This window comes from Lipotes vexillifer, unplaced genomic scaffold, assembly GCF_000442215.2.
Source record: "Lipotes vexillifer unplaced genomic scaffold, Lipotes_vexillifer_v1.1 scaffold1447, whole genome shotgun sequence".
NCBI classification, from domain to species: Eukaryota; Metazoa; Chordata; class Mammalia; order Artiodactyla; family Lipotidae; genus Lipotes; species Lipotes vexillifer.
This window is the reverse complement of record NW_006789773.1, coordinates 300070-313503: the sequence shown is the minus strand read 5'-3', so window position 1 is coordinate 313503 and position 13434 is coordinate 300070. Positions and strand designations below refer to the sequence as shown.

General features: G+C 47.0%; 1 protein-coding gene across 3 annotated transcripts in view; it reads right to left on the bottom strand.

Moving 5' to 3' along the window:
* Nucleotides 1-6105: 6105 nt before the first annotated feature.
* SCN3B (sodium voltage-gated channel beta subunit 3) overlaps nt 6106-13434 on the bottom strand; it is an 18016-nt gene continuing 10687 nt past the window's right edge. For 2 of the 3 annotated variants that reach the window (XM_007462804.1, XM_007462806.1), the window contains exons 5-6: nt 10272-10410; nt 6519-6582 (exon numbers count right to left, since the gene is read on the bottom strand). In XM_007462804.1, coding sequence (XP_007462866.1) covers nt 6519-6582; nt 10272-10410 — 203 coding nt within the window. Of the gene's footprint in view, nt 6158-6502; nt 6583-10271; nt 10411-13434 lie in introns of those variants that run through there. The other variant, XM_007462805.1, reaches the window with a different exon arrangement.

Here is a 13434-nt window from a genome sequence, read left to right as displayed (position 1 = left end):
AAGTCATTCCTGCTTCTACCACCTCTCTTTTGTCTCCAACTTTGTTGGGGTTTGGATTAAGTGTGAAGCTTTGGCTAAAATCCTTGGGTTGCCTTAGAGCGCTGACACTAAGAACTGGGGGTTACAAGGAAGGGAGGACCAAGAAAGCGCAAGAGGAATGCTTTGACGGAAGTGGATTCTCTCCATTGCCCTGTCTGTGACCCAAGCTTGACCATGTCCACACGTTTGCAGGCAGCGCGTCTAGGGTGAAATCTTGGAGGAAGGATTAGGGAGAGAATCTTTCTGGACTGTGTGGTCTTAGAAGAATCCTTTCTGCGCCGTACCATGCTGCGTCTTTAGCTCTTCAGGGCAGCCAAGGCCATCCCTTCCTCCCTAGGGGCCCCCAGGAGAAATAGCGCTTTCCTCTCTTCCCCCAGGTGGCAGGGCACCCCCTGACTCCACCTGCCCACTCCAGTAGGAAGCTTGAGAACCTCTCTTCCTGACTCTCTCCTCCTCCGCCCTTCGTCTCTAGGCTGTGGGACAATCATCCCATCCACCACTTAACATCCTCGACCCTCATCCCCCAGCTTCCAGCAGGCTGGCCCCACTCCCCTCCACCTCTAGGTTTTCTTCCAGAAGAGGCATTTTTGGGTCCGAGAGGAGCACTTTCTGGAAGCCCACCTTTTAGCGGCCCTGCTTGCCTGAGGTGCAGCAGGAACTTGCCCACGGCGCAGAGAGCTGCCCCTGCCTCCCCACCTCTCTGCCCGCCTTGTTACCTCACTCCTGCTCCAGCCGTGGCTGCGATGGACCCAGCCAGCTCCCTGTTTTGGCGTTCCGGGGGAAGCTCAGGGGTCTGGGCCATCGTTTTCTGTTGCGACTTGAGGTCCTCAGCAGGCCTGGAAGCTTGGACTGGAGCCTTGGCTGCTGGCGAGAAGCACCTTGCCTGCCAAGAGGAGTTAATGCCAGACGATGTACCCGACATGTGAAGGCATTAAAGAACATTGTCACCTCTGCCCCTTGGCCCTCCTTGCTTCTCCCAACACGATGAGACACTGCAGAAGCAAAAAATGGTGGCCTCTGCTCCAGGCAAGACAGCTGGCTGTGTCTGGGGAGTTGGCCCTGGGCTTGGGTGCCACGCACTGAGATGGCACAGTAAAAGCAAGCGTTTTTGCCAACGACAGTGTGTGGCTCCCCACATTTCTCTGTCCTGCACTCTAGGGCCAGACCACTCTCTGCATGGACCAGATCATCTTCCCAAACCCATGGTGCTTTCCCCCCGCCTCAACCTAGACTCCAAGGTGGGGAGGGATGGGTCCGAGGCCATTGCAGCCCCTGGAGAATCCTGACATGGGGGTGGGGGTGGGGTGAGGCAGAGGGAGCATCCCCAACCCCTGCCCTGGGCCATACATGGGAAAGAACACAGGTTGATTGCAGGTGAGTTGTCTGGCCATCTGTATTTGGAGCTATAACTGTACTTTGCCTGGCGCTGTGCGCAAGGTCTAAAAACTTAACTGCTAGTACCTAGAGACAAACAAGGCTTCCCGGTCAAATCGTAATGTAAAGTAGCTAGAGCCATGGAAGTACAGTATGAATTAAAAGAAAAAAGTATTGAACTACGTGTAATAAACGGTGTGTGTGTTCATTGCCTGATTCGTTAGTCCTCATGGTCCCAGATGTTTTGGGTCTTCCCAGGTGTGATCACAGCAAGCCCTGAAGGCATGTGTTCACAGGCACACACACAGACACACGTGCACAGCCAGCCATCCAGGACCTCCTTCCCAGGGGAGGGCGGCAGCCTGATGAAGTGGAATGGATAAGAAGTTTGGGAATCAGCTCTGAGTCCAGATTGCAGCATCACTGTTTACCAGCTGTGTCCTTGGGCCCCGACCATTACTGCCAGCCTCAGTTTATTTTAGAGATAACATAAAATATATGTGTGTGTGTCTGTGTTTCTTAGTATAGTGGCTAGTACTATATGAAGATAATTTTATATCATTATTAATCATTGTTAATGATTTTATATCATTATTAATGATTTCATCTCACTATTAATCATTATCAATCAGTGGTATTGTTATTCTAGGAGTGTATGGTAGACTGAATGCCAGTGACAATTTCTTGTGTAACTTTTCCCTTTTGGGGCCTTGGCACGTCTAGGAAGACACACACTGGGGGACAGCGTTGCTTTATTTCCTTAATGTTAGCCAACCTGGTAAGGGAGTGGGGCCCCTCCCTTCACTAGGTCTTCCTTGCTGGGAGCCCCTCACCAACTTGTTTGATGTCATTCAGGTGAGAACACGCTGGCTCTTGGATTCCTTTGTATTTGGGTAGGGAAGGAAAGAAGGGAGACAGTATGTTTAATTCCAGACTACTAAATGTATGTTTCATTCTCTGGGCATATATCCAGTGATTGTGAGTTCAGGAATTGATGTGGGCTGGGGAGGTAGGTAGAAGCCATAGTATGTGTAGCGGACACACACAGTGGAGCAAGACCAGAACAAGCAGTGTTTAGAGACACTTTATTGACATGAACAGGGAGTTTACTGAAAAACACCACATACAGGCATTAGGTTGTTGAGAGCTGGAGTGGTCAGGAACAACATTTCTAAAGTTCAGAAAAAGATTGGCTGTGGAAAATCAAGAAAAAGCCACATGAAGGTGACAACATGGTGACGAGTTCCATGGCTGTACGAATTTGCTGATTGTGTTTGGTGCCTCACAAACCTACAAGCACTCGTCCTTCAGTGCCTCCCTCCCTGTCACTCTGCCCAAAAGAGAGTAATACCAGCTTTGAGGCTTAGCTGGCCTGTGATAGGGGTTGAGTCTGAGCTACAGCTCAGGCTCGCTTCAAGTGTGCATCTTCTGGGTCCTACTACAGCCTCAAGTAAGGGGAGGGGCGCCAAACATGAGTCGTCTGCCATGGTAGAGTTTTAGAGACCAGGAAAGGCTTGGATGATGATATTTTTAAAACCTAAGAGCGCAGGGCACACTCAGGGTCTAGACTGGTGCCTGACGCAGAGAGGGTGCTGAAATGCAGAATGAATGGATGATCGGAGTAATGACGCACCAAGTACTACACAGATAACATTTGCCGTGACTAGGAGGACTCGCTGGGTTGGGGGCTTTTCATTTACAAAAGGATGGGAGAGGAAGGTGTTTTTTGTTTTATTTTTCCATTTCCGCTTGGGAAGGGGAGCCAAGATGTATTGTGAAATGGGTCTAGCTCCTTGCTTCTTCCTGCCAAGATGCAGTTAACACGGCCTTTTCTCTCCGATTTATGTCAGGTGGGTTCACAGATTCTGAGATGGGTATATTTTCCTTTCTGATCCCGTAGTTTGGGGGGGGAAAAAGGAGCTACTATCTCTTCTCTTAACCATTCATAGCTCTATACATATTTCCAGCATATTCCTGTGAAGGTCATGGCTGTTAAACCCAAGGGGAGGGAAAACCAGACCCAGCCGAGCTGGCCTTGAGTGAATTGTATTATTAAGCGTCAGTCAGGGGAAATATCCAGCACCAAGAAAACAGGTGGGGTTCCTAGAGTGATGATAGCCCTTGAGAACATTTCTAAGCCCTTTAATAAGAACAGCATGCCAGATAAAGCTTCCAGAGCAGTGCACATTTATCTGGGTCCTTTGTAGGAATATGCGGAGAACAGGGAGTGAGTGAGGATTTGAAGTAGGCTGGTGATCACAGTACCTTGTGGATTTATAGTCATGATCAAGTCTCCCAGGAAGGAGTTTAATTGCAATTCAGGAGAAATAATGAGGTACAAACCAACGAGAAAGGGGAAACGAGCATGAGATTAAGACTCTGAAAGCACGTTTTTTAGCATATGGACCAAGAAGCAAAGTGGCAGAGGAGCAGTCGAGTGGGATTAGGGGTGAGCGAAGATGTTTAATATCTCAGGACAAGCAAGAGAGGCAAAGATTAGATGGAAGTAAAAAAAAAAAAGAGGAAAGGAAGCAGCTATGGTCTCAGTGGAAAGAGAGCTGGGCTAGGGCTCAGAAGACCTGAATTCCAGCTCTCTGTTTACCCACTATATGAACTTATGATTTGGTAAAGCTTCTTAGCCTCAGACAGCGTGTTTCTTCATTTGTTAACGTATTAGCAATATCCACCTCACAGAGCTAGTTGTGGAGAAGAAATAAGATAATTAAAATGCTTGGTAAATCATATAGCTTAATAAAGGAAGCATTAAAGATGAGAAGAGTTGAGAAGTTAGGAGGAGGAAAAGACTAGCGAAGATTACTTGTAAAGGATAAGAAAAAAAGAGAGGTACCATTCAGCTTCATTAAAAATCACTCAGGAAATATCTGAGTTGGGCTTTTAAAAAGGAAAAAAAAAAAGCAAACGTGCATTCTAGATCACAAGTTAGATGCGTGGTCTACTGAAGCAAGAGGGAAGTGGAGTGGTAGAAAGTAGTTTCTGCGGCAGGCTTGTCATCCACCATCCACGTGACTGGGAAAACCTCACAGTAATCCAGGCCTGTCTTCCTCACAGGAAAGTAAGGAAAATCTATATTCTGTCCCCTATTTCAGAGAGATTGTGTGGGAAATTACCAAAGAGAAAGGCCTTGAATTTATTGAAAGTATTTTCTTCGATAAAATCAGACTCTCGAATATGTAAACAAGGACTAATTCAAGTGCTTTCCCAAGGATGGCAGAGGTGAACTGAGTTTGTCAGGTGAGTCCCAAAGCCAAGAGAGTGGGATCTTTCCCCATAGATTCCCCTGGATCTGAGGGACATCTTGTTCATCGAATCCCAGTCACTTTCATCTTCTCACATCCCATAAAGCATCCTTCCCCCTCTCATCACAAGGTGCAGAAGGACATCACACTTACACCAGTTACTCAAAGTGAAACATGAGATATTGACTAAAATGTTTCCAGTGTTCATCTGCTCTCCTAACATCTAGGGGAAAACAAAAAACAAAGAAAACCTGGGACATTATGAATTCACAGGTGGAATATTTGGAAGCCACCTAGCCTGTCCGTCCTCTATCACGTCACTCATTTGCCATCATCTATCTCAGACTAAAAACATGTGTCTTAGTTAAATGCCATTCCCGGATGCGTTCCCCTTCTGGAAGACGTCTCAGATTCACAAACCTTTTCACTAAAGAAATTCTTCAAATCTACCTCACATCCTTCTCTCTGCCTTTTTGGCCAATTTCTAATTGCCTGAATCAGAGCTAACCTCAGCCAGGCAATCCACCGAGTTCTGTGCCACGGCCAAACTCAATTTCGAAGTCTTTTCAAGAGCAAAATTATCCCATCTCGGGAAGTGTAAACTGGACCGCGCCTTAGGCTTCTATCTTCTCCAGTTTATCCTTTGAAGTCTCTTATCAGTGGAGTCCTGTCTTGAGTCTCCGTTGCCTCCTGTATGAGTAATAATACTGACCCACAGAAATTTTGAGAGGAAGAACTTGGGAATTGCAGTCCCAGTGCCCACAGGAAAACAATGCCACCCAGCCATCTCCGGTGGTACGCTCACCTGGCAAGGCACACACACTCGTTGCCCCAGGAGGATCATGAACATGCTGTATGACTTCCTAAGCCCCCTGCCCTCGGCTTCTTGAAGGACTGACACTAACCCAGGCCTTTGAGACCTCTTGGGATCTAGCCCTGGAGCACCATAGTCCAGAGAACATTTTAGTCCATGCTTAATGGACTTTCTATCACTGGAGGGCCTAGAAAGGCATGCTTTGCTCTGATGCTCCAGCCAAGTGGGCCAGGAACTTAGAAAAACTGACTTCAGGGAATCCCACTTCATGACACTCCTTTGTTTTAACCCAGACTAATCACTCCAGCTTCCTTCCGTTAAGCCCTCCGTTCGCTTGCGGCAATGGAGAATCAGCGGGCTCCAGCACGTGTTCAAAGCCGGGTGGAGCACAGGGGAGGGGTCCAGTTGGCATGGGAGCTGCTTGCTTGAAAGCAAGGGCAGGCTGAGGTTGAGTCGTGTAGAAATGTTGGCTCCTTGGTTCTGGCAAAGTCTTGTGCGTGGAGGTCTGATGGAGTTAGCAAGTCAGAGGTGACAGTTCAGAGGTGAGTGGATGTATGATGAATGAACTGAAGGATGGACGCATGAAGGGAAGTGATGTGGCCCCTGGGGCACCCTCCTGACGCTGTTGACATCACTGAACATGGGGTAGCCAGCGCTTCAGTGTTCAGGCCACCTACCAGTGATAAAACAGCTCACTGAGAATTGCCAGCCCAGTCCAGCCCAGCCAAAGGCTCTCTGACCTCATCCAAGATCCTTACATAGGAGGGAGAATGGGGAATTATTTTTTGTCACTGTGGGTAAGGAGTTCAAGTTGCCCCAACACTCAGGCCAAAGCAACTCACCTTCTGAAGGACTTGAACCTCGCGTAGAGCTTTATGACTACTTGGGCAGCTTAAAGATGTACCCCGAGGGTGGGGACTCTGGGTAGAGGGTAGAAATCTAAGGGACCAAATCTAATGGTTTGTGGGTGTCCAACCTGCCTCCTTATCTACCTGCTCCTCCCTTCCCTGTACATCACCTCCGGTTGCCCCCTTCTATTCCTCCACTGGTACCGCAGAGTTCTCTTTGTTCTCCGATGGGATCGCCAGGTAGTCAGACCTGTTGGAAGAGAGACGGGGGAAGAAAATCAGTGCCTTTGTACCCAGAGGTGCCAACACGGGAAAAGGGAAGGAGCAAGGGCCACAGGAACAAGGATGTCTCTAGAACACCTCTGCACTTCCTTCTCGCCATGTTACCCAAGAGAAAATGAGAATGGCCCTATCAGCAGACTAGAGTAATAAATACTTTTGTTTTTTCCTTCCACCAGCAACATGTGAGTCTTCTCATTTATCCACATTGTTCTCAGGACTTAGTACTGTTAGATTAAATCAGCCAAACTGATGGATGGGAAATTAACATTTTATAGATCTTTTAATATTCCTTTCCCTGATTACCGGTGAAGTTGAATATCTTTCCATAAGTTTATAAGCAATTTGGGTTTGTACTTCTGCAATATGACTTCACTTGCTTTACCAGTTTTTCTTCTGAGACATTTATCTTTTTCTCTGATGATTCCATGTCTTGAAAATATCTTTCTTTTTTCTTTTAAAATTTATTTATTTTATTTTTGGCTGTGTCGGGTCTTCGTTGCTGTGCATGGGCTTTCTCTAGTTGCAGTGAGCGGGGGCTACTCTTTGTTGCAGCGCACGGGCTTCTCACTGTGGTGGCTTCTCTTGTTGGTGGAGCATGGGCTCTAGGCGCGTGGGCTTCAGTAGTTGTGGCATGCGGGCTCAGTAGTTGTGGTTCGTGGGCTCTAGAGCGCAGGCTCAGTTGCTGTGGCACACGGGCTTAGTTGCTCCGCGGCAGGTGGGATCTTCCAGGACCAGGGCTCGAACCCATGTCCCCTGCATTGGCAGGCGGATTCTTAACCACTGCACCACCAGGGAAGTCCAGTATCATAAAATCTTTACTCTAATAGCTGTATAAGAAATCTTTATATCTGACAGGAAAACTCCTACCAGCCACCTCCCCCAAACTTATTCCTCGAAATAGGCAAACTATGGCCCATGAGCTAATAAAGGCTGTTACTTGTTTAAAGGGCTGCACACAAACAAAACTAAAGGACAATAGGGGACAGAGACCCTCTGTAGCCTGAAAAGCCTAAAATATTTACTATCTGACCATCCTCTGGCTTAGACTAGTTTTAGCCTCTGGGCTTCTGTATGACTTTTAAGATCCGCTTATCAAGTTCCTTGAACAATCCATTGGGTATTTTGATGGGAATTTTACTGAATTTGCAGATTAATTTGGAAGAGAATTGCCATGTTTGTAACAGTGAGGTTTTAGTCTTCATTTATTTAACTCAAATCTTTCAGTAAAATTTTGTAATTTTCTCCTTAAATATCTTACACGTTTTTATCACATTTATTCCCAGGTACTGGAGAGTATTTGTTGCTATTGTAATTGAATTTTTTTAAATGTTTTAAATATTGAGATGTTTCTCTAAATTTCTGTGGCTGGAATATAGGTGCTTTTATATTTATATTTATAAATATTTTGATTTGTATCAACAATCTTATGAAATGTTCTTACTAGTTCTAATAGTTTGTCTATAGATTCCCTTGGATTTCCTATATAGGTAATCATATTGGCTGTGAATGATAATTTAGTTTCTTTATTTACAATTCTTACTCTTTTTTTCTTTTCTTTTTTTTTTTTTTTTTTTTTTTTTTTTTTTTTTTTTTTTTTTTTTTTTTTTTTTTTGTATTTACTTAGTGCACCACCTAGGATCTCCAGTATAGAATAGAAGCAGGTATCCTTGACATGTTTCTAATATTATAGGCAGTTCTTCTAAAGTTGCAACATAGATGATATTTGCTGTAGGTTATATTAGTTGCTGCCATTAATCAGTTTAAAGATGGTTGGTGTTTAGGTTTAGATTTATATGTATTTATCTTGCTCAGGACATATTGTGCTACCTGAATCTGAAAAGTCATACCTTTCCTTAGCCACTGTATCTCTGAATATTGTCTCTCCTCCATCTTCTCTCTTCTATTCTAATCGATCTTGTCAATTTTTGTCTTCCTATTTCTTTGTGATATTCCATCTTTTTATATCTCTGTGCTTCGTTCTGTGAAAACTTCCTTATGTTTATCTTCTGGTTACCAGTATCTAATCTCTGGTGAACCAATCCATTGAGTTTTGAATTTTATTGACTGTAATTTTCATTTTCAGGTTTTTCTTTATTCCTGTTCAAATCTGCCTGTTCTTTTTTCGTAATAACTTATTGTATTCTTATGTTTTGGTTCCTCCTCTTGTTTTAACTCTTTTATGCAAATGTATTTTCTGTATTCTACCAGGTCCTTCTTGTGTCTGAAGCTCCCGGGATTTAATCCTGCCATTCGTTACTTCTCTTGCTCATACTGGATTATTTCCTGCTGTGTCTTTTAGTTTTGGATGAGACTGTGGAATCAGATTCAGCAATGTTTTATTTGGGGAGCACTGTTAAGCCTCAGCTAAAAGTGGGTCCCTTCAGAAAATAGTTTTTCATTTGCGTCTACATGGTTATCACTGTCTGGGGACTAATTTTTTTTTTATTGACTTTCTCAGCTTAGAGGTTCCTGGATCATGTGGGTAGCATAAATTTAAATCCCAAACATTGTGAGAGCAGGCTTGTGGTTACCGGTTCTCAAGAATCTTTTATGTTTCTACTTGGAGTCAGGCCAAGTAGATATGTTTCCTTGGCTGTTCTATGGGCTGGTGGACTGATGATTATTTACTGATCTATCTTTTGCACGAGCTGTAGTCCTCTGAGGATCCTGGTTCTGCTGGTGACCTCAGTTCCAACTCTATTTCTGGCGCAAGGCCAGCTGTGGGTACTTCCTGTCCAAGGGTGGGCACTTCCTATGCTCAAGCACTGAAATCTGATCACCCAGGTCACCAGGAATGACAACCTCCCCAGTATATCCTTTCTTTCCTTCTATCTGGTCAGTTATAATTTTTTACTTTCCTGAGATCATCGATATCATGAAAAATGATACTTTATCAAGCATTTCTGGGTGATAATAGCCTAGGGTTTTTAGCTTATCGCCTCCACTGTGTAAATCTGTGAGGGTTATTTTCTATCTTTCCTCTCCCCAAATAACAAGCCAACATGGCCCCTTGGACTCTCAGACCCCATCATCTGTTACCTGTGCTCGAGTGACTAGGGCCTTGGCGAAAATGGCCAAGGTACAGTCCGGACGTTGGAGCAGAAGAGCCCCTCTCTGGGTTTTCAATCACGGCCAAGCTCCAGGGGGAAGAACATGTTTGGAGCTCCTTAGCTAATAGATGGCAGAGCCCAGGTGGCCTGATGAGCTCTGTGGTTTATAGCAAACAGCTGAATGTGTCGGGAACAGCAAGGACACCAGACAGGCTTCGGTTCAAATCCCAGCCTCTCCTCTCATTATCTGTGTGGCCGCAGCAAGCCACTTAAGCTGTATGAACTGCTTCAGCATCTATAAAATGGTCATAATAATGCTAATGTCATGGGATCGTGGTGGCAGCTGATGGGCTTTACATAGTGGTTAAGAGTGCAGGGCGCGAGTTAGCAGGCACGAAGTCAAACTTTGCTTTGCCTCTTATAATGGTCTTGGGCAAACTTTCCCAGGCTCAGCTTTCACATCTGTAAGATGGGTATATTCATGCTGCCTACCTCAAACGTTGTTGTGAGGAAAGTGGAGGACTGTGTAAATTGCTCACCACCTCACCTATGAGAGCAAGCGCTCGGAAGGTGCGAGCTATCATTATTTTGGCATCTTTGGACTTACGCATTTTCTTGGGCTGCCTCTTCGGCCTTTGAGACCTTCCTGTAGCAATATATCATCTCGATGAGCAGCCACAGAGTGAGGAATACCAGGAGGATGTACATCATGATTTCTGAGACCACAGAGGTGAAGTCCTCTCCAGCTGCAAGGGGGAGAGTGAGGCTCACAATATGCATGTCCAACAAACCCAGAGCTGTCCCTGAGGTCTCAGATATACGAGGCCTATTTTTAGGTATGTCTTAAATAAGCACTGGGTCTAAAGGAACGCAAGAGGGTACCAATGAGATTTAATATCCCCTAATTCTCCTGCCTGTCAGCTTTCTCACTGACTTTCTTCAGATGCTCTGGAGGGAGGCATGAGGGAGAATGATGGGTGGAGGAAGAAGTCATAGCGCTGGAAGGAATCCTGGAGCTGAGATACATGCAGCTGGGTCCCAGTTTTCCTACTTCCTGGTGTGTGAACAGTCATTTCCCTGATCTGAGACTCAGTTTCTTAATTTGTAAAGTGAGGATAATAACTCATACCATACATTACCTAACGTATTTAAGGATACCTTGTGAGATGTAAAAGTCTGCACAGATGTGAGGCACATGTCTTAGTTCAGCCGACTCTGTCCTCTGAGCTTAGGGTGGTGGAGTGTGGTACCCCCAGGAAGAGGGCGTCGGAAAACATGGACAGGGCCACGTGGACAGTGCCGTCAGCCCACCCAGTGACCTGAGCATGTCTTCTGCAAGTCTGGATGAGAAGCAAGGACGTTCCCAGCTCATCTTCCCTCCAGGTCATTCCAAACCCAAACAGAAATGAGGGTTGGAGAATTCCACATATTAACCAGGCTGTCCTCAGAGTTCTACTTCTGGAACACAGATCTGATCCTACTGAAAACCTTCCAGTATTCCACACCACCCTCAGCATAGAGACCTTGACTCTCTCTCTTTTTTTTTTTTTTTTGCGGTACGCGGGCCTTTCACTGTTGTGGCCTCTCCCGTTGCGCAGCACAGGCTCCGGACGCGCAGGCTCAGCGGCCATGGCTCACGGGCCCAGCCGCTCCGCGGCATGTGGGATCTTCCCGGACCGGGGCACGAACCCGCGTCCCCTGCATCGGCAGGCGGACTCTCAACCACTGCGCCACCAGGGAAGCCCCCCTATTTCTTTTTAAATGCAGTAGCCAGAAGTAGTGCCACAGGAAGCTGTCCTCAGTAGCTTTATTTACCTCTAGGTGAAGAGAACTCAGATTCCTGTCTTAGAGCCAGGAGGTGAGAGCCTACGCCAGGATCAGTCCAGCTTGAGCAAAGAGAAGCAGGGAGATTCTCTGGGGCCACAGGGATGGAGCAGACGTGGGGAACGTGTCATGGTGGAGCGTGCAGCAGTATGAGAGCAGTGACTATCTGGGGGTGGGGATGCAGAGGGCTGCCAAAGGGGTCACGGGGTGGGGGGAAGAGAGAAAACGAAAAAGTGGCAGGGGGTGGGCGGTGGTGGAGGGAAAAGATGCAGTGGAAACACAGGTAATAGAGGCAAAGATCTGGACCGCAGTCCTGCTTCTGGCGCTAATGTGCTTCATGTCTGAGCAAGCCCTCCTCTTCCAGAGCTCTGTCTCCCAGCCACAACATGAGGGCGTCAGAGCTGCACCCTCCCACCACCTGGGGAGTCATTTCAACTGACGTTCGCCAGACTGCACCCCAACCTGCTGCACTCACACCGCAGCAGTGGTATGGAGCCTTCACACTGAAGGAAAGCCCCCTGGGTGATGCCGATGCCAGCTCTTTGTTCAGACCCCTGGACTGAAAGCCAAGCTTCCTTCCAGCCCTAACGTCCCGAGGGGCTCTGGGGCTCTGATGACAAACTTGTTTTCCCTCTATTCTTACCCAAGTCTGGCTCTGGTGCCCGGCAGGCAGGCAGACTGGCTCCGCTTTGCCACCCTTTCCACTGGCTGCTCAAAGGTCTCTGGAGGCAAAAGCCTTTGAGAGCACAAGGTGGAGACAGAGGCAGCTTCCTAGGGCCTGGCTGTCACCAGCCGACAGTCCCAAGGATGAACAGCAGAGGGCGCCAGGCTCCCTCCCCCCGGGGGCACATGTATGTAAACAGAAGAGGATAACGGAACTTCTGAACAGAAAAATACCTTAGAGAGCTCCCAGTCCAACCCCTTCGATTCACACAAGAGGAGACGGGCTCAAGGAGGGGAAGAGGCTCATCGGGTCTGAGCCAAGTGGCCTGAGAGTCCCTGTGCACCATCTGGATTGACCTACCTTCCGTTTTAGTCTTGTCTAAATCATGACATCGCTCACTCTGCTGTGCACTCTCGTTTGCTTCATGAATTTTATCACCATAACACGATAAAAAAAAATAAATACACTTGTGGCCTGAAAGTCGGGATTCCTGGCATCCTTTTCTAGGAAGAGCCTGGCTTTAATTTGACCTGCCCCACACCTTTTGCCTGTTCACTGACCTGCATCTTGGGGCAGCCAGAATGCTGAGAACGTGCTGGAAATAGATTGTCTAGGAAGGGCTAAGTAAAATGGAGTCATCATTTAGCCTGGGTGAGAAAACACAAAGGGGGATGCAGGTATCGCTCCTCTGCCACATGAAGGAACATTTGCAAGGGGTGAGAAGCCACAGTGCTCTGAACAATGAGTCCATTGAAAGCAGAACAAGAACAGTTCTAAGTTCACCCTCAAGATTCTGGATTCGATCGCAACAGAAACTTTTGAGCCTAACAAGGAACCAGCTGTGGGAAATCGGGAAAATTTAAAGATTGGAGAGCAAACCGCGTTTCCCCTTCTCGTAGCTGAAAGTGAGGTTATGTAATGAGAGACGCCACGGGTGGGGAGGGGGTTGCTTGTATGATTACTGTGGAGGGAGGCAGAAGACAAAGGCTGTCAGACTTTGGTTTACAGCAGTTGTTCTCAAAGTGCGGTCCCCCGGCAGCAACAGCATTTCCTGGCGATTTTTTTGTCACGCTCCATCTACGGAATCAGAAAGCCTGGGTTTAAGAAGTCCTGCAGGGGGCTTCCCTGGTGCCGCGGTGGTTGAGAGTCCGCGTGCTGATGCAGGGGACACGGGTTCGTGCCCCGGTCTGGGAAGATCCCACGTGCCGTGGAGCGGCTGGGCCCGTGAGCCATGGCCGCTGAGCCTGCTCGTCCGGAGCCTGTGCTCCGCAATGGGAGAGGT